The 23351-nt window shown below is 30.6% G+C and overlaps 1 protein-coding gene across 1 annotated transcript in view; it reads right to left on the bottom strand.

Moving 5' to 3' along the window:
- Positions 1-23140, bottom strand: part of LOC111709615 (uncharacterized) — a 38931-nt gene extending 15791 nt beyond the window's left edge. The window contains exons 1-18 of the mRNA XM_023483355.1: positions 23049-23140; positions 22108-22201; positions 20355-20406; positions 19395-19461; positions 18580-18662; positions 16806-16910; positions 13636-13714; positions 11895-11987; positions 11531-11583; positions 10042-10196; positions 7170-7292; positions 6394-6444; positions 5175-5243; positions 4568-4697; positions 4369-4416; positions 1651-1778; positions 958-1099; positions 170-246 (exon numbers count right to left, since the gene is read on the bottom strand). Coding sequence (XP_023339123.1) covers positions 170-246; positions 958-1099; positions 1651-1778; positions 4369-4416; positions 4568-4697; positions 5175-5243; positions 6394-6444; positions 7170-7292; positions 10042-10196; positions 11531-11583; positions 11895-11987; positions 13636-13714; positions 16806-16910; positions 18580-18662; positions 19395-19461; positions 20355-20406; positions 22108-22201; positions 23049-23118 — 1619 coding nt within the window. The 5' untranslated portion in view covers positions 23119-23140. The remainder of the gene's footprint in view (positions 1-169; positions 247-957; positions 1100-1650; positions 1779-4368; positions 4417-4567; positions 4698-5174; positions 5244-6393; positions 6445-7169; positions 7293-10041; positions 10197-11530; positions 11584-11894; positions 11988-13635; positions 13715-16805; positions 16911-18579; positions 18663-19394; positions 19462-20354; positions 20407-22107; positions 22202-23048) is intronic.
- Positions 23141-23351: the final 211 nt, after the last annotated feature.

Below are 23351 nucleotides of genomic sequence, written 5' to 3'. Positions count from 1 at the left end.
TTTGATATTTCGAACTAAACTAAACTTGTATTTGAAAAAGCTTGTTTAGATTTCTCTAAAGATAAATAGAAAAGTCGTCTTCATTGTATTTATATTAACGCCAACCACTGAATACTTCCCTCTTGTTTATAAATGTTCAATCTTAAAATAAACAAATATATTATCTCACCTGACAGTTTTATACTTTCTGTATTTAAATATTTGAAGAATAGTTCCCAGTTTAGAAACTGGGTCTTGGCATCCAACCTACGCAATTTCAAACTATTCAAATTTGCGTCATAGTCAAAATTATTCAAAACATTTTAAAGAGTCATAACTCATAGTCAAAATTATTCAAAACATTTTAAAGAGTCATAACTTATAGTCAAAATTATTCAAAACATTTTAAAGAGTCATAACTCATAGTCAAAATTATTTAAAACATTTTAAAGAGCCATAACTCACAGTCAAATTTATTCAAAACATTTTAAAGAATCATAACTCATAGTTAACGCTATTCAAATCATTTGCATTGCGTAATCAGCTCAATCTAAAACAGCTAAACCTTTGCGTTATAGTGTGCGCTATTTTAGTCATTTTTACTAATGTCAATCAATCAACTTCATTTCATTTACGCAACTGCATTGCAAATTGAATAATATTCAAATTTGTGCCATAGTCAAAATTATTCGAAACATTTGAAAGAGTCATAGCTCATAGTCAAATCATTTGCATTGCGTAATCAGCTCAATCTAAAAAACTAAAACTTTGCGTTATAATAAAGGCCATTAAATACTTAAACTTGCCGCCATTTTGATATACGACAGTTAGAAATTATTAAAATTTCACCAAATGTTTGTATTATTCTCCTACTATCTAAATCCAACCAATAAAACTTCTCTTTATAACATATGCCATTAAATACTTAATTTCCGTTATCATGATAATACACGACAATTGAAGATTTTAAAATTTTACCGAAGGTTTTGTTTGGACGTGAAGTGGTCCAATAACGTCCTCGCTGATATTGATTTCCACCGTATTCTCCCCCTTGTTCTCAACCCTAAACTGCTGAACAGAATAGGCTGACCCATCCAGATCTACGCCGACAGAGCTGTGCCTGAACATAAGAACTTTGAGTCACGGGCAGCCGTAGTACATTTGAATTTCCGAGCCGGGTCAACCGTTCCGTTCCCAGTTTGTACTGTACCTAGTCTATGTACAGGACTAGCCGGTGTAAAAAGGTTGACGCGGTCAGACTTTATGCTTTATATAGCTTGAATTTACTTTTAATAAATAGGCAGATTTGAATTTTAAGCAAAACCTCTATTCGCTCTTATAAAGAGATTGGAAATATATTTTGAAAAATAAAAACAATGATAGCTTATTCTTTCTCGATCATACAAATCTTTTTATAGGTACTGTTGATAATCGGACATGCCATTTTGTTTTAACAAAGGGCAATGTGAAATTTCGTCTACAGTCCCTTTAAATCAGTACAAACTTTTTTCAAAAAAAATCTTTTAAAATGTAAATACAAAGTTTCCCTTTTAAATATTCATCTTATAAATAATTAATCTTTATTTTGTAACCTATATCTTTGAAACCTAATCAGTTCAGATCAGAATATGAAAAATCTATGTTTGAAATGAGGAATCAGTTTCTTTATACCTGTACTGGGTGTACCCTCTTTTGTGTACATGTACGGTATGTACAGCAGTATCCCTTGTAGTGCCTGAAACTGCTGTACCATGTACAGATACAGTCCCAATTCTGTGCAATCTAATCTTTACAACAAGCTAAAAAAAAATTTCTATATATATATGTATGAAGTAGTAATCTCTGTTTGTTTGTTTGTTAAAATGTCAAATTTATTGACAAAAAAATCGTAATATACAAACAATGTCGGGTTAACGGCGGGAGTATCTTTGAGTAACATGGGCAGCGCCGGGTTCCCAAGCTAGTAAGTAAATAAAGTTTTTTTCTTATAAGGGCTACCGAATACGGACCCAAATATGTCACATTAATCCCATAAGAAGGTGAAAATTAATTTGGTTTACTGTCCTAATTTTACTGTTTATAGACTGTATGTATTGTATCCTTTACCCAACGTGTTCTATCTGTTGTTGGGTCTGTACTTATATAAAACAATAGTTTTAAAGCCTTGTGTTTTCACCAAGGTTATTTATTAAGGCTAAATACTCTAGATGCGCTCCAATCTTTGGTAAATGTCGTCTTCACAGCAGTGGACATATGACGTAACTTATTATTGGCGGAAGCTGAAGTGACAACGCTGCTGGTGAGGGGGGGGGAGGGATTTTCTCCACTTTTTACAGCTGCCAAGTGAAGAAAATATTCCTTCTCCCCCTCTGGCCAACGACATTGTCACTTTTTCCAGAAAATCTAATCTAAATAAAAAACCTTGGTTTTAACCAAGGTACTAATGCAAGGAAAGTTATTTCAGAAGTGTACGCATCTTTTGTATTGCAGTGTACTGTCTCTGGGCGCTATTGTAAACACAAGACGAGTGTCACAGCCTGACATGGAATCAATTTTCACAAAAATAATCTTTGAAATATTCTGGTCAAAGAAAACTATTATGTGAATTATCAAAATTTAATGCTTTGCTCCTCCTCGGATACTAAGCAAACACTGATGCATCTATTTTTGTTTACAAATTCCACCCAACGAGAACTTGTTTCAATATGTAAGCAGAGTTTAAACAATCACAATTAATTTTCCTTGCTTTAGTACCTTGGTTTTAACTAAACATATTTGATTTCTCTTCTGATATTCCACTGCTCTGCAGATGGATCAAAGTTAGAGAAACATTAAATATTCATTAAAACATTAATTTAATTTCTTCACAACACTTTCAATCTACATAGTTTATACCTTTTAGTTTATATATTTGTATATATTATTATATTAGTTTAATTTCTTCATAACACTTTCAATCTACATAGTTTATACCTTTTAGTTTATATATTTGTATATATTATTATATTAATTTAATTTCTTCATAACACTTTCAATCTACATAGTTTATACCTTTTAGTTTATATATTTGTATACATTATTATATTAATTTAATTTCTTCATAACACTTTCAATCTACATAGTTTATACCTTCTAGTTTATATATTTGTATATATTATTACAAATAGGCTAAATGCTTCTCAAGAAACAAAAATGCATCAAAAACAATTCTACATATTTAAAATTTTGATGAAAGATTAGACAGTATAAGTTACAACGTATATTTTTAGGGAGTGCAATTATATTCAGATTTAAACAGTTTTTTTTAAATTTCAATTCAATTATAATTATCTTGATGAAATCATTGGATCCAATTAAATCAACAATGTGTGAAAGCAAATCTGTAATTAAGTCAAAGTTAAAATGCAAGGAAAGTTATTTTACAGGTGTACGCATCTTTTGTACTGCAGTGTACTGTCTCTGGGCGCTAATGTAAACACAAGAGACGGATGTCACAGCCTGACATGGGATCCATCTTTCACACAAAAAATAAATGAAATATTCTGGTCTTAGGAAACTACTATGTGAATTAGTTATCAAAATTTTCAAACTTCAATGCTTTTATGCTCCTTGGATACTAAACGAACACTGATGCATCTATTCTTGTTTACAAGTTCCGCCCAGAGAGAACTGGTTTCAATATGTACGCAGAGTATACTCGACTGCAATTAACTTTCCTTGCATTATGACCTTGATTTAAGTAATCTACAAAACGTTTCCTCACTGAACGTTTCCTTAATGAACATTTTGTGAGGAAACATTCACTAAGGGAACGTTTGGCAAGGAAACGTTTAGTAAGGAAACGTTTCGTAAGGAAACGTTTTGTGAGGAAACGTTTTGTAAGGAAACGTTTTTAATGAAACTTTTTGTAAGGAAACGTTTTGTCGTATGAAACGTTTTGTGACAGGAAACGTTTTGTGCTGGAAACGTTTTGCGCTGGAAACGTTTTGTGGCAGGAAACGTTTAGTGCTGGAAACGTTTTGTGACAGGAAACGTTTTTTTGCAGGATTCGTTTGTGAGGAAATATTCAGTAAGAAAACGTTTGGTAAGGAAACGTTTTGTAAGGAAACGTTTTGTGGCAGGAAACGTTTTGTGGCAGGAAACATTTGGTCTAGGAAACATTTGTGAGGAAACATTCAGTAATGGAACGTTTTGTAAAGAAACGTTCCGTAAGAAAACGTTCTGTAAGGAAAGATTTTGTAAGGAGACGTTTTGTGGCAGGAAATGTTTCGTGTTGGAAACGTCTTGTGAGGAAACATTTAGTTAGAAGACGTTTTTTAAGGAAACGTTTTGTACGGAAACGTTCTAATCTAAATATTCCAAAATATTTAACAGTCTATAAAAAGAAACCTGTGAAAATGAGTTTCCAGCAGTGGCAAACTGTAATCTCTTTCCTTCCTATCATTACAGATATTAAAATTAGAAATTTTTAAAAAGTTAGATCTCAATAACTCTCTTAAATAAGATTGCATTCGTTCTTGGCAAACAAAGAAAATTTATATTCCATCAAATATTAATATTTATTAAATATTTGAAATTGCTATAATTCCTTGGCAAGGTTTTCGTCCTGAGATAGAACGAATGAGAAGTCCTCCGAGTCCGGAATCAAGATCAGTCCTGTAAGTGTCTCCGGGATACGGTTTATCACTGTGAGAACAATATATACCTCCTCACCCAACCTAGACAGGTTTAGATCGTAAATTTATCAAAAAATAAAAGTATTGATTGGTTGCAATTTTTTTTTTTTTGGTTAATATTGAATCGTACGCTTACGGAACGTTTCCTGAATCTGTTTAGGTGGTAAACCATCAGAAAATGTAGAAATTAAGAATTGAAGTTTAAAAGTTGTGAAAAAGCAGATTATTCGCCCCAAATTACAATGTTCTAATCTCTGTAATATTCAATATATATATATCTTTTACTATTGGATCTATTTGTTTGAATTATCAAAGGTCTACACAACATCGGGGCAAGAAATAGTCAGTTGAACAAAACTCCAAAATCGAAACTCTATCTCGTTAAACACAATTCGCTTCAAGTTCAAATTTCTTATTTTAATCTTTCAATCAACATTTTTGAAAATATTGTTTTATATAAAAACCACTACTTGTCAAATGACAAATAAAAAAAAAGAAAAATATTGAAAAATGTCTTGCCTGGCAGTCTTAGGTCCTGAGACAGTTAAAGAATATTCTTCCTCTACTCCTATACCATACTTTTCAAGTCTACAAATAATAAAACTTTAGAAAAACAAAATAAAAAATGTCTATACATTAAAAATCGCTGAATTAGAAAACAAATATAAAAGTGTCCAAATAAAACATGAAGGTATAAGGTGCTAGTTATAAAAAAAACCTGATCTTTTAATAGCTTAAAACTCGAGTAAAACCTGGTCGTAGTGTCTATTTAAGCCCAAGTAAAGCTCAAGCCAAGAATCGAGTTTAGTCTAGACTTGGGGTCAGAAGAAAAACAATTGACTTGGGTTTTCAACTCTTGAAGGCTCAAGTCTGCGAAGGATGAAGACTATTTAAAAACTATTTATTTTTTACGTTTACATTTTTACAGGGACAGGGACTGTTAACATAATCTTAATCGGCAACATTTCTGAAGAGTAACACATACAATTCACAACGATACCCTTCAAATCAAGAGTTGCGGAGATATCTTTATAATTCTAGCTATACAAATCATGTTATTCTAAGCTGTCAAAAAGAAGGAAAAAAACGTGCATATCTCAGCCGTTTATGAATATGATTAACAAAGTTCTACAGGGTACCTTTGTGAATTGGACATAGAATTCTTAAATTAAAACTGCCCACAGTGGACATCAATATCAATCTATCGTAATTATGACAAAACAAAAGTTTCTAAGTCCGGTGTTAAAGTTTCCAAGTCCGGCGTTAAAGAGTTTCCAAGTCCGGCGTTAAAGTTTCCAAGTCCGGCGTTAAAGTTTCCAAGTCCGGCATTAAAGTTTCCAAGTCCGGCGTTAAAGTTTCCAAGTCCGGCATTAAAGTTTCCAAGTCCGGCGTTAAAGTTTCCGAGTCCGGTGTTAAAGTTTCCAAGTCCGGTGTTAAAGTTTCCAAGTCCGGCGTTAAAGTTTCCAAGTCCGGCGTTAAAGTTTCCAAGTCCGGCGTTAAAGTTTCCAAGTCCGGTGTTAAAGTTTCCAAGTCCGGTGTTAAAGTTTCCAAGTCCGGTGTTAAAGTTTCCAAGTCCGGTGTTAAAGTTTCCAAGTTCGGTGTACAAGTTTCCAAGTCCGGTGTTAAAGTTTCCAAGTCCGGTGTACAAGTTTCCAAGTCCGGTGTTAAAGTTTCCAAGTCCGGAGTTAAAGTTTCCAAGTCCGGTGTTAAAGTTTTTGGAAATCAAGAGTTTTGTCACCTTAAATATTCTCCAGGCTCAACTGTTTGGAGAATATACTCCTCATCTTTCCTACAAAAGTCATTAAGCCAATTTATTATTTATTTGTTTATTTATTTATTTATTTATTTATTTATTTATTTATTTATTTATTTTATCCATTATTTTAAACTTCATTTACTTTAAAATTTATTATTTTCTTATTTTAAAAGATATTATTAAAAACATATTATTAGAAACAACCTTTTTAACATTCCTATGATTAATAATTTAACATTATAACTGTTGATGCTATTAAAAAAGGAATTTTGTACTTTTCTGTATACGAAAAAATTGTTTCTGTGGGCCTTTAAAGTTTTTGTGGGCATATAAGGTTTTTGTGGACAATGGACATATAAAAGGATTTCTTTGATTGTACTTTATATGAATTGGCTAACAGCACAGGGGTTGTAAAATAAATTATTTGTTGAACCAGGGACAGAAAATAATAAATTTGAGCTACGTAGCTGAACTAGCAACTGCTGGTTCAAATTTGAAATTATAATTCAGAGTTATGGTTCAGTTTATTTTGAATCGGTGATTCAAATATGAACCGGTGGTACACAGTTTAGCAACCCCAAAAACTCGTTAAATGGTTTGAGTCTCTGCATGCCACAAATCCTATCATTCCCAACCAATCTCAGAAATCTTAGACATTTCAAAATATGAATTCAGTTAGATCAATTAATCTATATTTGAAATATCCATGGTTTACACCACTAGGTTCCAAAGATATATGAATTTAAATCAGCTGTTACCTGAGAGTAAAATTTTCCATTTTTACTCCGTCCCTATTTGTTGTAAGATCCAACCAATCAGAGCCGGAGACAAAACTTGGAATAATGTTAAACCCAGGCTCACTTTCACCATTCTCACAGGATCTAGAAAATAATAAATATTGAATAAGCTTTCCGTCCATTTTTCAAATATTAATCTATATTTATAAAGTTGTAATTTCTGTTTGTCTAATCATAACTCATGAATCCCTTGACCGATTTGCCTTTTCACTTTTATCGGGAAAAATAGGACTCAAAGAAGTTCGTAGTAAGATTTCAATTCTACTGGAGACCACCGGAGGGATTTTATTTTCACTGGAGGGGTTTGAAAAAATGCTTTTTAAAATTTAAAACTTTACATTCCATTGGAGGGATTCAGATATCTTTCCAGGGGGTTTATAATTCCACTGGAGGGATTCAGATATCCTTCCTAGAGGTGTGTAATTCCACTGGAGGGATTCAGATATCTTTCCAGGGGGGTCATAAATCCACTGGAAATATTTCTGAATCCCACCAGTAAATTCATAAACACTCTGGAAAGAAATCAGAATCCCTCCAGGGGAATTATAAACCCCCAGATAGATATCTGAATGCCTCCAGTGGAATTATAAACCCCTGGGAAGGATTTCTGAATCCCACCAGTGGAATTAAAAAAAACCATGGAAAGATATCTGAATCCCTCCAGTGGAATGATAAACTACTAGAAAGGATATCTGATTCCTTCCAGTGGACTTATAAACTCCTAGGAAGGATATCTGAATCCCTCCAGTGAAATTATAAACCCCTAGGAAGGATATCTGAATCCCTCCAGTGGAATTATAACCCCCTGGAAGTATATCTAAATCCCTCCAGTGGAATTATAACCCCCTGGAAGTATATCTAAATCCCTCCAGTGGAATTATAAACCCCTAGGAAGGATATCTGAATCCCTCCAGTGGAATTATAACCCCCTGGAAGTATATCTAAATCCCTCCAGTGGAATTATAACCCCCTGGAAGTATATCTAAATCCCTCCAGTGGAATTATAACCCCCTGGAAAGATATCTGAATCCCTCCAGTGGAATGTAAATCACCCTGCGTAAAGTCTTAAATTGTAAAAAGTATTTTTTCAAACGCCGCAAGTGAAAATGAATTCCCTACGGTGGTCTCCAAACTCCAATGCAGTCAAAATCTCACTACGAACTTCCGTGATTCGAAAAATGGCCATTGAAAAGGAAAAATCGTTTTTTACGAGACCATTTCGCTTCATTTTCGCATTTCGTTCGCTCACGAAAGATACGAACATTTTTGCTTTTTTAAAAAACGCTTTTTTACAAAAAGCTCTATAAAAATGGACTTTATTGGGTAAAAATTAATTTTTAAACTGAGTTTTTTCTTAATAACGGTTTTTAGGTATGTGAACAACGTCCGCCAAGGGGGGTAAACTAAAAAAAAAATCACCAAAAGTTCATCACCCTAGGCTAAAACAACAGTAAGCCCTGATATTTTCCGTTTTTTAAGGTTTTAAGAACCTCTGATTTGCATAAGTATTTCAATTCTAAAACTACCCCTGGCAGTTCTTAGACACTGTAAATTCCAAGAAACGAAATTTGTAATGTTATTAAACATATTCGAATATATTAAATATTAATGTTATTAAACATATTCGAATATAATAAATATTAATGTTATTAAAAATATTGGAATATATTAAATATTAATGTTATTAAACATATTCGAATATATTAAATATTAATGTTATTAAACATATTCGAATAGATTAAATATTAATGTTATTAAACATAAATATATTAAATATTAATGTTATTAAACACATTCAAATATATTATATATTAATGTTATTAAACATATTCAAATATATTAAATATTAATGTTATTAAACATATTCGAATAGATTAAATATTAATGTTATTAAACATATTCAAATAGATTAAATATTAAGGTTATTAAACATATTCAAATAGATTAAATATTAATGTTCTTAAACATATTCGAATAGATTAAATATTAATGTTATTAAACATATTCGAATAGATTAAATATTAAGGTTATTAAACAAATTCAAATAGATTAAATATTAATGTTCTTAAACATATTCGAATATATTAAATATTAATGTTATTAAACATATTCGAATATATTAAATATTAATGTTATTAAACATATTCAAATAGATTAAATATTAAGGTTCTTAAACACATTCAAATTGATTAAATATTAAGGTTATTAAAAACATTCAAATAGATTAAATATTAATGTTATTAAACATATTCGAATATATTAAATATTAANAATATCAATGTAATTAAACCTATTCAAATAGATTTAATATCAATGTTATTAAACATATTCAAATAGATTTAATATCAATGTTATTAAACCTATAGTCCCTTTAACACACAAAAATAATGTCAATGCCTCTCTCGTCTCCTATCTGTGTTATCTTTTGCATAAAGTATTTGTTAGTATTTGGCACAGGACACCGTTCCTATTTGCCAAGTTAACTGCCTTCAGACTAATTATCTGATTCTATACACCAAACTTAGTTAATACAAAAATTTAAACAACACTTTTAGAGGCCCCATGTCAAACTAAGGTGAATTTTACTGAAGATGGAATTCTTACATGTTAACAACTATATGAGATATTCAAAAGAATAAAAGAGCTTGTAATTTATAATCTTTAACCAGGTAAATTTAAAATCAAAACGAGGAGCTACAAGGTCACAAGGCCGCATCAGTAATATCGCATACTCCTTCTGTGACTGTTCATTGTGAATTATCTGCGCTTACAAAAAAATCCAATAATGATTTTGAGGGAATTTTTTACGTGGTTCTTAAAAAGTTTGTCTAACCTGTGAAAACATGAAGAACATGATGCGTGACAAAATCCATCAGGACAGGATGTTAGACCAGGAGGACAATCTTGTGTTTGTCCTCCTTGTCCTAGAGCAGTATCTTGTCCTTGCGAAGCCTCGTGTCCAATTTTTTCCTCTTGTCCGGTAGCTCGCTATACGTGCCAACAATTTTTATCTCAGTTTTGATGTCGCGGATATTTTTGGTTTTTTATTGATGATATTAAAAAAATTTATATATGAATATTTTTCAATCTAAACTATTCTTCTGAATTTTTGTTTACTTTATCACAAAAATTAGGGGTCCGATCGGTTCAGCCGTTTTAACGTTTGTTGGATAGAAGCGAAACAAGAAACAAACAAGCCAAAGGAATTGAGTTTTTGCCACAAACTCAAATCTTCTGATCCCAATATCTTTGCAACCTAATGGTGCAAACCTTTGATATTTCGAACTAAGATTATTTTATCTATAAGTATTATTAGTTTGAAATATCTAAGGATTACAACATTGGGTTACAAAGATATAGAGATTAGAAAATCTTGGCAAAACTCAATTCCTTTATAGATAAATAAACAATCTTTAAAACAATTTTTGAAAAAACTTCATATGTAGCTTTATGAATGAAAAATTAAAATTAGGGATTGGGGATTCTTTTATAAAAGTTTCTTTTTAACCACATAACTTATACATAGTATGCACACAACTTATTTTAATTAATGAAATGTTTCTGTATCTTTATTTATTATGTTTGTTTTGATTTGTTTTGATTTGTTTATAAAGTTTAGACATTTATTTAAAGTAATGTAGAGATATATATCTAATATATATATTACATACAAAATGTAATACATTAAAAGTAGTTTTCCTCCCAAGAAATTTGATAACCAATTCCCATATTAATGTATAAAAAAAGTGTACGGTAAAACTTAAATCTGAAGTTTGTATTTTCTCCCAGAAGCTGTATTACAAAGCTAATTTTGGGAAAATTCGAAATTCCTAACATTTGATTCGAAATTCCTAACAATTTGTTCAAAATTCCTATCATTTTGTTCAAAATTCCTAACCTTCGGTTCAAAATTCCTGACATTTGATTCGAAATTACTAACACTTTGCTCAAAATTCCTATAATTTTATTCGAAATTCCTTACCTCTGGTTCAAAATTCCTAACATTTGGTTCGAAATTCCCAACACATTGTTCGAATTACCTGACATTTGCTTCGAAATTCCTAACATTTCTTTCAAAATTCCTAACATTTGGTTCAAAACTCTTAAAAAAATGTTTGGTATTTTAAAATGTTCGAGAGATTTTCCTAACGTTCTCACAATATCTTTCACAAGATGAAGATTATTTAATTGTTGTACTGTAACGTCTTATAATTAATCGTCTAAAGTTTGTATGTCAGGGTGTATGTACGCTGTACAGTGTACAGTTGGCTGCTTCGAACGTGGGGTTTAAGTTCAAAATGTTTGTGAGAAAAAAGTGTTGCCTTAGAATTTCCATCTGTAAACAGAAACAAGTCTGACTCGCTAAATCTTGAATCTAAATAAATGAAAAAAAAACTTTTATTTAAAGTTAAGAAAAAAGAATATGATTTATCCCTTTATCTTTGCAACCTGACGGCTTGCATTTCAAACATTGATTGTTTAATTGATCTAACAAAATTCAAAGTTTGAAATATCAGGACACCAACATCAGGTTGCAAAGAGTTGAGTATTAGAACATTAGGGTTAACAAAAAACAGTGAATTGAGTTCATACTTCCATGTGGACTTTTTTTTCAAATAAAATAGTTCTGATAACAAATTTAATTGTATTTTAATATTTGTGAAAATATAAATATTTATTAAATACCTGAGCTTATATTATCCGGTGTCCGGGTTCTAAGTTCTTTTGTAGTTGGAGTCGGTTCAACCAATTCCCACAGTGGCTTAGAGATTAAAGATCCTAAATTTAATAGATTAAAGATCCTGAATTTAATAGATTAAAGATCCTAAAGTTTTATAGATTAAAGATCCTAAATTTAATAGATTAAAGATCCTAAAGTTTTATAGATTAAAGATCCTAAATTTAAAGATAAAAGATCCTAAATTTAATAGATAAAAGATCCTAAATTTAATAGATTGAAAATCCTAAAGTTTTATAGATTAGAGATCCTTAATTTAATAGATTAAAGATCCTACATTTAAAAGATTAAAGATCCTAAAGATTTATAGATAAAAGATCCTAAAGTGTAAGAGATTAAAGAACCTAAATTTAATAGCTTAAAGATCCTAAAGATTTATAGATAAAAGATCCTAAAGTTTTAGAGATTAAAGATCCTAAATTTAAAAGATAAAAGATCCTAAAGATTTATAGATAAAAGATCCTGAAGTTTTAGAGATTAAAGATCCTAAAGTTTTATTGATTAGCGATCCTAAAGTTTTATAGATTGAAGATCCTAAAGTTTTAGAGATTAAAGATCCAAAATTTAATAGATTAAAAATCCTAAGTTTTATAGATTAAAGATCCTGAATTGTATAGATTAAAGATCCTAAAGTTTTATAGATTAAAGATCCTAAAGTTTTAGAGATTAAAGATTCTAAAGTTAAAGAGATTAAAAATTCTGAAGTTTTAGAGATTAAAGATCCACATAAAGATCCTAAAGTTTCCCAGATTAAAGATCCTAAAGTTTCCCAGATTAAAGATCCTAAAGTTTAAGAGAGTAAAGATCCTAAAGCTTTATAGATTAAAGATACTAAAGTTTAAGAGATTAAAGATAAAAGTTTTATATATTAAAGATCCTAAAGTTTAAAAGATTAAAGATTCTAAGGTTTTATAGATTAAAGATCCTAAAGTTTAAGAGATTAAAGATACTAAACCTTTATAGATTAAAGATACTAAAGTTTAAGAGATTAAAGATCCAAAAGTTTTATAGATTAAAGATCCTAAAGTTTAAGAGATTAAAGATCCTAAAACTTTATAGATTAAAAATACTAAAGTTTAAGAGATTAAAGATCCAAAAGTTTTATAGATTAAAGATCCTAAAGTTTAAAAGATTTAAGATTCTAAAGTTATAGAGATTAAAGATTCTAAAGTTTTAGAGACTAAAGATCCTAAAGCTTTAAAGATTAAACATACTAAACAGTTCCTGGTTAGATAAAGTATACCTGAAGCTAGAGTTCCTGGCTAGATAAAGTATACTTAAAGCTAGAGTTCCTGGTTAGATAAAGTATACCTAAATCTAGAGTTCCTGGTTAGATAAAGTATACCTAAAGCTAGAGTTCCTGGTTAGATAAAGTATACCTGAAGCTAGAGTTCCTGGCTAGATAAAATATGCCTGAAGCTAGAGTTTCGTGCTAGATAAAGTATACCTGAAGCTAGAGTTTCTGGCAAGATAAAGTATATCTGAAGCTAGAGTTCCTGGCTAGATAAAGTATACCTGAAGCTAGAGTTTCTGGCAAGATAAAGTATACCTAAAGCTAGAGTTCCTGGCTAGATAAAGTATATACCTGAAGCTAGAGTTCCTGGCAAGATAAAGTATACCTGAAGCTGGAGTTCCTGGCTAGATAAAGTATACCTGAAGCTAGAGTTCCTGGCTAGATAAAGTATATACCTGAAGCTAGAGTTCCTGGCTGCCCTGAAACCAAGAGTTCAAGTTGACCGGCCAGAGTTTGAGTCAGATCAACGGATACCTAAACCCAAAAATTACAGAAAATCGACGAAAAATCTGTTATCATCTTATTTGTTATCATCTTATTTTCTGCTTAGGAATAGGCTGAGAAAATAAAATTAATTCTTATCAAGACAAATAGATAATTCAGTCATTTGGTTCAGAAATCTGTAACTGTTCTTAAACGTTTCCTGTAGATGTCCTTGAATTGCATTACAAAGACGACATTAAAAGAAATTTGAAGAATTGGGCCTTTGCCACAAACTCTGATTTTATAATCCCTTTAAATTCTGTTACATAAAATGATCTAAGTTTGAAATATTAAAGCTTTACTTCATCAAGTAGCAAAGATATAGGGAATGGAAAATTAGGTTTGTGGCAAATACTCCACTCCACTTTTTAAAGTTCCTCGCTGAACAGCAAATAAATGAACATATAAAAATGGGAAATATTCTTTATTTTTGTTTTCAGTACGAGCGGTGGAATAGTACATATACTCTTCTTATTTTTTTTAATTCTTTCCGTAAAAGTTACTTGCGGATTTATACTAGCAGATGAGACAAAGAACAGAAATTGTTATTTTCGACACTTTTCCACTTATTGTTACTCAGATTGATGATTAAGAAAACAAATCAATAATCCGTGATTTGTTTAATTATTGGAAAACGTTTTACAAAATTACTTCTTTCGTTTCCAACAAATATAATATAAAGAAAAATCTTTGAAAATCATGGTATGTATTTGAGTTTATAAATGTAATAAATATAGAAGTAAACCCTATATTTGTAAACCTGAACATACTTGATAACATTATACTCTCACTACGTTCAAAAATTTAACTTTTAACTGCAATTTAATTTAACTATGTTCATCATAAACATGTACTATACAATAACTGATTTAAATATAAGTTAGTTGGAATAAGAATTCTGCTTGATTACGGTATTAGAGTAATATTTCTTGTATAGCAAGCAAGTTGGACTTGAGTTGTATCTCAATTGACTGATAAATACAGAGAGTGTTGTATCTGGATTGATACAGACTAAGAAATTATATTGTGGACCACTGAGCTCTAGAGCAAGTTGTATCTCGAGTGATAGATACTGACGAATATAAAAGCTGTATCTTGATGGATAGATACTGACGAATATAAAGGTTGTATCTTGAGTGATAGATACTGACAAATAAAAAGGTTTTATCTTGAGTGATAGATACTGACTAATATAAAGGTTGTATCTTGAGTGATAGATACTGACTAATATAAAGGTTGTATCTTGAGTGATAGATATTGACGAATTCGGAGGTTGTATCCGCATAGATAATGACTTAAAATAATTTGTTGAAGTAAGGTTTTTGTTACAAAATGATTATAGAAATAAATTGCCACAACAATATTAGGTATTTTTGGGCCATTTTGAAAAATCGTTATACATACACGATTTCACTTTTATCGTGCTATTACTTTAGCAAAGTCAAGTGTACCGAGGACAGTGGTTTGTAAGGCGGGGGGAGGAGGTAAAACGCTTGTTCTAATGGATTTGGCTCCTTGTATACAAAGAGTGAAATTAAAAACATCGAGGTTCATACTATGAGGGGGAGAGGAGAGAGATAAATTCGGGATTTATTCTATATAACTCAAACATAGATGAATTGTTGTTTTATTTTGTGTAATTTTGCTAATTAAATTTATCTATTGAAAGTTGGAACTAGGGTAGGTGTTTATGCCTGCAGTAAACCTAGTCATAAATTAATAAAAAAAAAAACTATGCCGTATCCAGGGCACTTTATCAAGTCATCAGATTCGAAAGTAGAAAAAAAATAATTTTCACTGAAAAAGTGAAGAAAAATTTTTTACTATTATCAAAAATTAATTTTTGCTCGCAATCTCTATGATATCCCTGTAACCTCCCATTCTTCCTGTGTTAACTGTCCCCAACGGAGTTATAAAGCTATAAACCAATAATTTTCCCATCCCTGAAAAGAACTGAGTTCTTACACAAACTCTAATGTTTTAATCTTTGCAACCCAATTAAAACTATAGAATTCAAAATTGAAAGTTAAAATTTTTAGGTTACAAATATGAAGGGTTTAGAAAATTTAAGTTTTCGACAAGAACTCAGTTTCATTATGAATTTTTGAAAATTTGATGACAAATTGTTTTTTGCTATTTGTATGAACTAAAATAACTTTAAAGTTAGATTCAATTATAAATTTTTCTTTTAAATGCAAACTTCAATGTTTCAAATTGGATTTATTGAAAAAGACAAAAAAGAAAAAGATTTAGAGAGAAGTAGACCCTTTCTGTTGAATCAGCAAAATATATTATAATGAGGGATATTTTTGCAGGGATTTATCAAATCTATATTATACAGGGTTACTCACATTGAGACCATTTTTGTTTTATTACAAAGTGTTTCTACTTTCTAGCGGTAATATTTTGAATCTTTCTTTTGGTCCATGAATTTTTAAGACACGATATGAATGGGATTTCCAAAATGACATAAAACACCATTTTAAGTTGAAAACTGAGACTTAAATTTAGAAATGTTAAAAATGAGTTCAAAAATTCAAAATTTCTTTTTTCATTGATAATAATTTCGTAGTTTTCAACAACATTGCCATTTTTTAACGATAGTTCAGCTCATTTGTGAGTTAAGTTTGAGTGTTAAGTTAGTAGTACCGACTAGTCCACTTAAATTTCACTAGAAAGGGGATTATTCATTTTCTGCACTATATAGCTTGTTCTGCTGTATAAAATTCGGACCGGTATGGTACTTGAAAAGAACCGCGGAGTTTACAGATTAAAGTCTAGACTACCTAGGTGGAGTCGATAAACTGGGCTTTGCAACCAATGTAGGCTGGCAAGATATATGTGTGTCACACTCAACTCTTTTACATTTGAATCTGAGCTGAACTGAACCGACCTTTTCGGTCCTATTTTGTACTGCCCTGTCCAGTACACCAATTACACAGGGGACACACGGCAGGGGTATGCATAGTTAGCCTAGCTCTGTAGGCCGAACTAGCTGGTGCAACTAGGTTGACACGGTCTGACTTTAGTCTGCGTTAGATACAAATTAAAATCACTGACACGGCAAGTTTGCGTGACTTACCTGATTGCGCTGTACAGGATATACAGGGAAGGATATTGAATCTGAAATAATATTTCCTTCTCTATCCACACAGTAAACTAGCAAACTAGCAGTTGGCATCATCTCCTGCAGCAATAAGAGTAGAAGTAAAAAGTGAAAGATTTTAATTTTTTTAAGCATTAGATTTTATATCTATATTTCCTATAGCAGGCCAAACGGCTGGACCAAATGGGTTGAATTATTTTGAGGGAACCCATGTGTGACCCAGGGGTAACATAGACAAAAAAAAATTCAAAATAAAAATTCATTTCTTCTAAAATTCGATTTTAAAAAATTCCACGGGCAACGCCGTACCCTTAAGTCAGCTAGCACATAATATAAATTTGATAAAATTAATAAATTAAAATTATGAAGCTGAAATAATCGGAGCAATTTATAGATTAAAGAAAAATTTTAAGGGAGTGACCGGCTATGCAAGGTAGTTTAACTGAGTATGCAGTGGTGTGGAAAACTTCTTTCGGATTCATTTGAGACATTTGAGATCTATAAATCCTGAGTTTAAGCGCTAATTCGACGTTCAAAACTCCTACTTTGTGGATGAATACGTTTTCAGAATTTTAAATTATTAAATAATGACGACATAAAATTAAAAAAAGTTCTTCAATAAACTACAGACGTGATGTTTAGGAACATGTTGAGAAAATAAAAAGTAATCTTATCATCGAAAATAAGTAATCTTGTTTAATTATTAGTTTCTATTTTCTCATTATTCTGGTTTCTCATTAATCACAAAGATTTTCTGCAGATTTTATAGAATTATTATTGAAAAGACGACATTTAAAGAATTTGAAGAAATCTGCGGATAAATTAAAAGAAAATTAAAAATTCAATATAATGATGAAAACGAAATAATTGATTTATTGACAAATTTCTTTTGAGAAATATGTTTCTAACCATGTAATTAGATTACTGTATAATTTTTCTTTATTTTTCGTTGTCTTTATTTAATAATTTAAAAAAAACTAATTCTGAAAACGTATCCACCCCCAAAGTAGAAGTTTTGAACGTCGAATTTGCGCTCAAACACAGGATTTACAGATCTTTAAAAAGTTTAATATGTTTCAAATGAATCCGAAAGAAGTTTTCCACAACACTGCATACTCAGTTCAACTACCTTACATAGCCGGTCACTCCCTTTAAAAAAATTAAATTCTTTTATTTTAATATAGACTCAAATTTCAATTGACCTTTCAATTATAGAGTGTCTATTGGCATGCCTTATTCACAACAGTACCCTTTTAATATAAGATATTGAAAGAGAGATAAATTCATCAATTTTCTTTTTGAGTCTTTTGCATAAATCCGCTACTGATACCATCAATTTTAGCTCGGAACAATTTTAGGGTACCATGTGAATAAGACATGCCATGCCATAATTAGACGGAATGTAAAAACGGAGACAGACCCCAACTTTTACAAAGGTGAAATCTTAATAAAACAAACTTAAAACAAAGTATTTAATGTCAAATTTAATTTCGATTTAAGCTAAAGATTGGAAAAGAAAAAGTCCCTAAAAAATATGTCCCCAAAAAAGGGTGATTATGGAGTTTCAAGCCATTTTGTTACCCTCTTTACAAATATTTACTTGAATCAAAAATGTGAAACACAAAAAACCCTTTCCAGAATTAACCTTAATAACATGGGTCCAAAGTTTGATAATTTTTACTACATTGAAAGTCAATAAACCCCTCTAATCATCCTGTTTTTTGAAACACCCTATATATTTTAAAGATACCTGAAGGATTGAGATATGAAAAGTTTTTGAAAGATAAAACTTCATATCAAGGCTAAAACTCTCATGTATACCTCCACTTCCAGCTAATATTCATTATTCAATTTAGGATATTTTAGACTTTCAAAATATTCATTTTGAAACTATGAAACTATTTATATGTTTTGATGTTCTCGCGTTTTGGTAAAACTAAGCTTTTAACATATTTGCTGCTCTTGATTCAATATATTGTTTTCTATATACACTCAAATGTTCAATGTTCTTATATATATCTATTTATGTAATTGTCTTCAATGTATATATGTATAAAATGGAATTGAGTCTTTGCCGCACACTCTAATTTGCAATCCCATATTTGCAACCCAATCTGTAGACCTTAGATATTTCCAACTTTGAAATAATTCTGGTTAAAGATAAAAAAATTAAGTCAGAAACATTAAAGGTTTACACCATCAGTTGCAAAGATATAGGGATAAGAAAATTTGAGTTTGTGGCAAGGACTCAATTTCTTTGGCTCCTGATGTCGTATATAACCTTTGTTATTTCACAAGACCCCAAGAAAGGTTTATATGGATGATGAAAAGTGAACAATTTTACCTAGAAAAATGTTGATATTTTAATTTTAGAAAATCTATCAATGTTTGTAGAAAAATCCGCAAAATGTTGAGCAGCTGACAAGCCTAACGTATATAATAATGGAAAAATTCTTTTTATGGTATTTCTATTCATTCTTGTTCTTTTTTAACAAAGTTTTTTAATCTTAAAGGAGGTTTTAATGAAAACAAACAATTTTCTCAAAATTGAATGAAATATTATTCCTAGGATATAGAATACATGCTTAATATATCGGTTGAGACGAACATGGAACACCGTGTTTTCTCCAACCTAAAGCAAAAACATGTCAGATCAGGGAAAACATGTTTTTTTTCGAAACCACAACAAGTCAAACCTGTTTAAAGGTATTAGTGCATTTAACTTAGTTTATTGTGAATATTGGTGCATTTAACTTAGTTTAGTGTGAAAATTGGTGTATTTAGCATAGTTTAGTGTGAATATTGGTGCATTTAACTTAGTTTAGAGTTAATATTGGTGCATTTAACTTAGTTTACTGTGAATATTGGTGTATTTAACTTAGTTTAGTGTGAATATTGGTGTATTTAGCTTAGTTTAGTGTGAATATTGGTGTATTTAACTTAGTTTAGTGTGAATATTGGTGTATCTAGCTTAGTTTAGTGTGAATATTGGTGTATCTAGCTTAGTTTAGTGTGAATACTGGTGTATTTAGCTTAGTTTAGTGTGAATATTGTTGTATTTAGCTTATTTTAGTGTGAATATTGGCGTATTTTAGTGTGAATATTGGTGCATTTAACTTAGTTTAGTGTTAATATTGATGCATTTAACTTAGTTTAGTGTGAATATTGGTGTATTTAGCTTAGTTTAGTGTGAATATTGGTGTATTTAACTTAGTTTAGTGTGAATATTGGTGCATTTAACTTATTTTAGTGTGAATATTGGTGTATTTAACTTATTTTAGTGTGAATATTGGTGTATTTAGCTTAGTTTAGTGTGAATATTGGTGCATTTAACTTATTTTAGTGTGAATATTGGTGTATTTAACTTATTTTAGTGTGAATATTGGTGTATTTAGCTTAGTTTAGTGTGAATATTGATGTATTTAGCTTAGTTTAGTGTAAATATTGGTGTATTTAGCTTAGTTTAGTGTGAATATTGGTGTATTTAGCTTAGTTTAGTGTGAATATATATTGTGTACTACTTACCACTGATTTTCTTGTAGAGGTTGAGACGAAAATTCGATACTGTGAATCATTTCTGAGAAACAACAATATATTTTTTCAAATACATGTTTCAGAATAAAATGAAATCAACGTTAAACTTTTTTTGTTTGTTTTTAATGTGTTTCTGAAACGTTTTAAAGAATGTTAAAATGCATTTTTATATTAAAAAAAACATGTTTTGTTTTGTACTCTGGATTTTTGATTAATAATTGTGTCGACACATAAATTGAAGATTCTTGATAAATTACTTTTTCGTAATCTTTCAGAGAGAAACTTTTGTCCCAAAATATGATATATTTGTATATATATATATATATATTTCTGATATATGATATATAATATTCTTTATATAAGTTTCATTTAAATAAATTTGAAGAGCAGTTTAAATGACGTACTGAAACATTTTATTCTATTTAGTGCTTGGTCTTCTTTTAGATTATCATGTTTATAGTTGGACTCCTGTATCTAATTCTAACATATCTTTGTAATCTTTGTTTGTCTGTTTGTTTGTTTGTCTCATCATAACTTGCGAACCCCTGGACCAATTTGCCTCAAATTTAGGCAGCGCTGCAGGGCCGGGTTCCCAAGCTATAATATAATAAAACAAGACATTCGTCTATATGTTCCCTACAGCCGGCCAAACGGCTGGACCGAATGGGCTGACATTTTTTTAGGGTGCCCGGAAAGTAATATAGGTTTAATTAAATTCTAGATTTTTTTTTCAAAAATCGATTTTTTTAATCGAGATTTTTTTCATAAAACCCGGATTTTTTAAAAAGATTTGATTTCAAAAAATTCCACGGGCAACGCCGGGCACTTTGGCTAGTATAATATATAGTAAATAAATTAAATACATATATCTAATATCAATATATAATATAAAATCAATATATCATATAAATATATAATATTAATATGACCCCACTATAATATGTAGAGAAGATCCCCTTTGTAATAAACGACAAATATTATTGTTCATAAAAATTCCTGACTTATCCTTTTCCTCTAAATCCTGAACCTTGCTCACGTAGAATTCTGGAATTTGATTACATGGTTAGAAACATAGATAACGATAGATTGCGCATAAGACGACATTTTTCATCTTGAAAGATATAAATGTACAGAGGTGTTTTAAAGATATTCCTATTTTATAGATTAATTAGGTCGGTTGTGAACATTGGCTGTTCTTATGGCATTGAGTACTTGTGGTGTAGATGAGTTCTGTAGACAGAAATTTAAGTTAGTTTATTCCTTCTCATGTCCTTCTTCAGTTCTCGTCAATATGATATATTGCTCAGTGAAATATTGTTGTTCAAATAGTTCCATTCCCGGAGTTAATTTACACTCTATTATGAAATCCATTAAAACACCAAATCACCCCGCTTATCATTGAAGTACACTTTGACCCTTAGAAGTATGAGTTCGCGGACTGTACAATTCTTGGTGATTTTGCGTACATAAGCTATCTATGTTTATTTATTTATCTATGGTTAGAAATAATCCTACAATGATAATCATAAAACTCTGGAATAGGGAGATGACAATTGGGAACATTGAACACTGATCAGAAAAGGAAGGAAAAATATAAGGAACACGTAAATCAGGGAGTACGGAGCATGACGCACAGATTAGGGAATGTGAACATAAGAAATATCTATATGGAATACAGAATACAACATACATACAAAAAGAATAATATTTAAACAAAGTTTAAAAAATTTAAATCATTGTTTTCCTGATTTTAAGTTGAATCTGCTGTTCTGTTTTCTTCTCTGCTGTTTCACACTCTAGGTGCAGAACTAATCCAGATAAATCAGCTGCAGAGACATCTAGCGATAACAATATAAATAAATATTTATGAGTTTTCATCAAGAGCACAAATACGGCAGTTGCAGAGACATCTAGCGACAATAATATAAATAAATATTTACATTAAAGGGTTGGGCATTTTAATATAATATTCAATCTAATCGTAAAAGACAGGCCCATTTTGTTCCACTTTTCGTTTTCAATTGACAGCTGAACTTTCAGTTAATGATTTGAAACTGAACGACTCTTCCCGTCAACGGAATTTCTAAAATGTCCCTTACGGAAAAATCGATAATAATGAAAATACTTTAATGTTTTCTTCTCTGAAAGAAGTTGGCGTAAAAATCTAAACTAAAGGAGCTACAAAGTCACATATTTGTACCAGTAATATTGCACAACTTTGACCTTCTCCATCTGTTTAGAGAAGCATAAGGAGGTTTTTACAGAGCCCGCGATTTAAAAAATAAGACTGAGGTCCATGCTATTGCTGTCTCTAATTTAAGGCTTTTGAATTTAAGTTACAAATAATTTTAAATAAAAAAAGTTACATAATGTATTCGGTTAATTTTCACATGGTTGGAATTAGCAGATTCGAGAGATGTGATGAGAAAAAGACTCAACATTGAGCCTGTTTTTAAACTTAAACCAACCAAGGTCGGTTTTATTTTCATTGAGCCTTAAGTTGAGTCTAAGAGTTGGCAGCTGTCAATCACGTGACACATGCACAAGATGTTGTCAGCTGATTCGTAAGTTGGGTCGAAGATTAAGCCTTAAACTGGATTTAAGGAATTAAGACTCGAGCCGAAGATTTTAAATTGCAAATAAATCAAAAGTTTAACACTCCATGGGAAATGTAAGATGTTGAACCTGTAAATTCTGTCATCAAGTTCTTGATATCGATCCAGTACTTCCAGTAGGGGTTCTCCTCCTCCTTCATCGTAGGTTCTGGAATCTTCGATATCCTACAAGATTTTTCTTTAAAAATTATTTTCATGTAACCGCCCCCAACCAACCACTCCACCCTCTTGAAAATCGTTGTTTTTCCCAGATGTTAAAGATGACAATAAGCCCCGATTTACAACGGTACCATTGAAACCTTAATCTGATAAAAAATGTAGAAGATGTCGAAAAGTGTTTATTTCTATTTCTGCATTGTTTCTTAAAAACAAA

Source organism: Eurytemora carolleeae, unplaced genomic scaffold (assembly GCF_000591075.1).
Source record: "Eurytemora carolleeae unplaced genomic scaffold, Eaff_2.0 scaffold987, whole genome shotgun sequence".
NCBI classification, from domain to species: domain Eukaryota; kingdom Metazoa; phylum Arthropoda; class Copepoda; order Calanoida; family Temoridae; genus Eurytemora; species Eurytemora carolleeae.
This window is presented reverse-complemented; position numbering and strand designations above follow the sequence as displayed.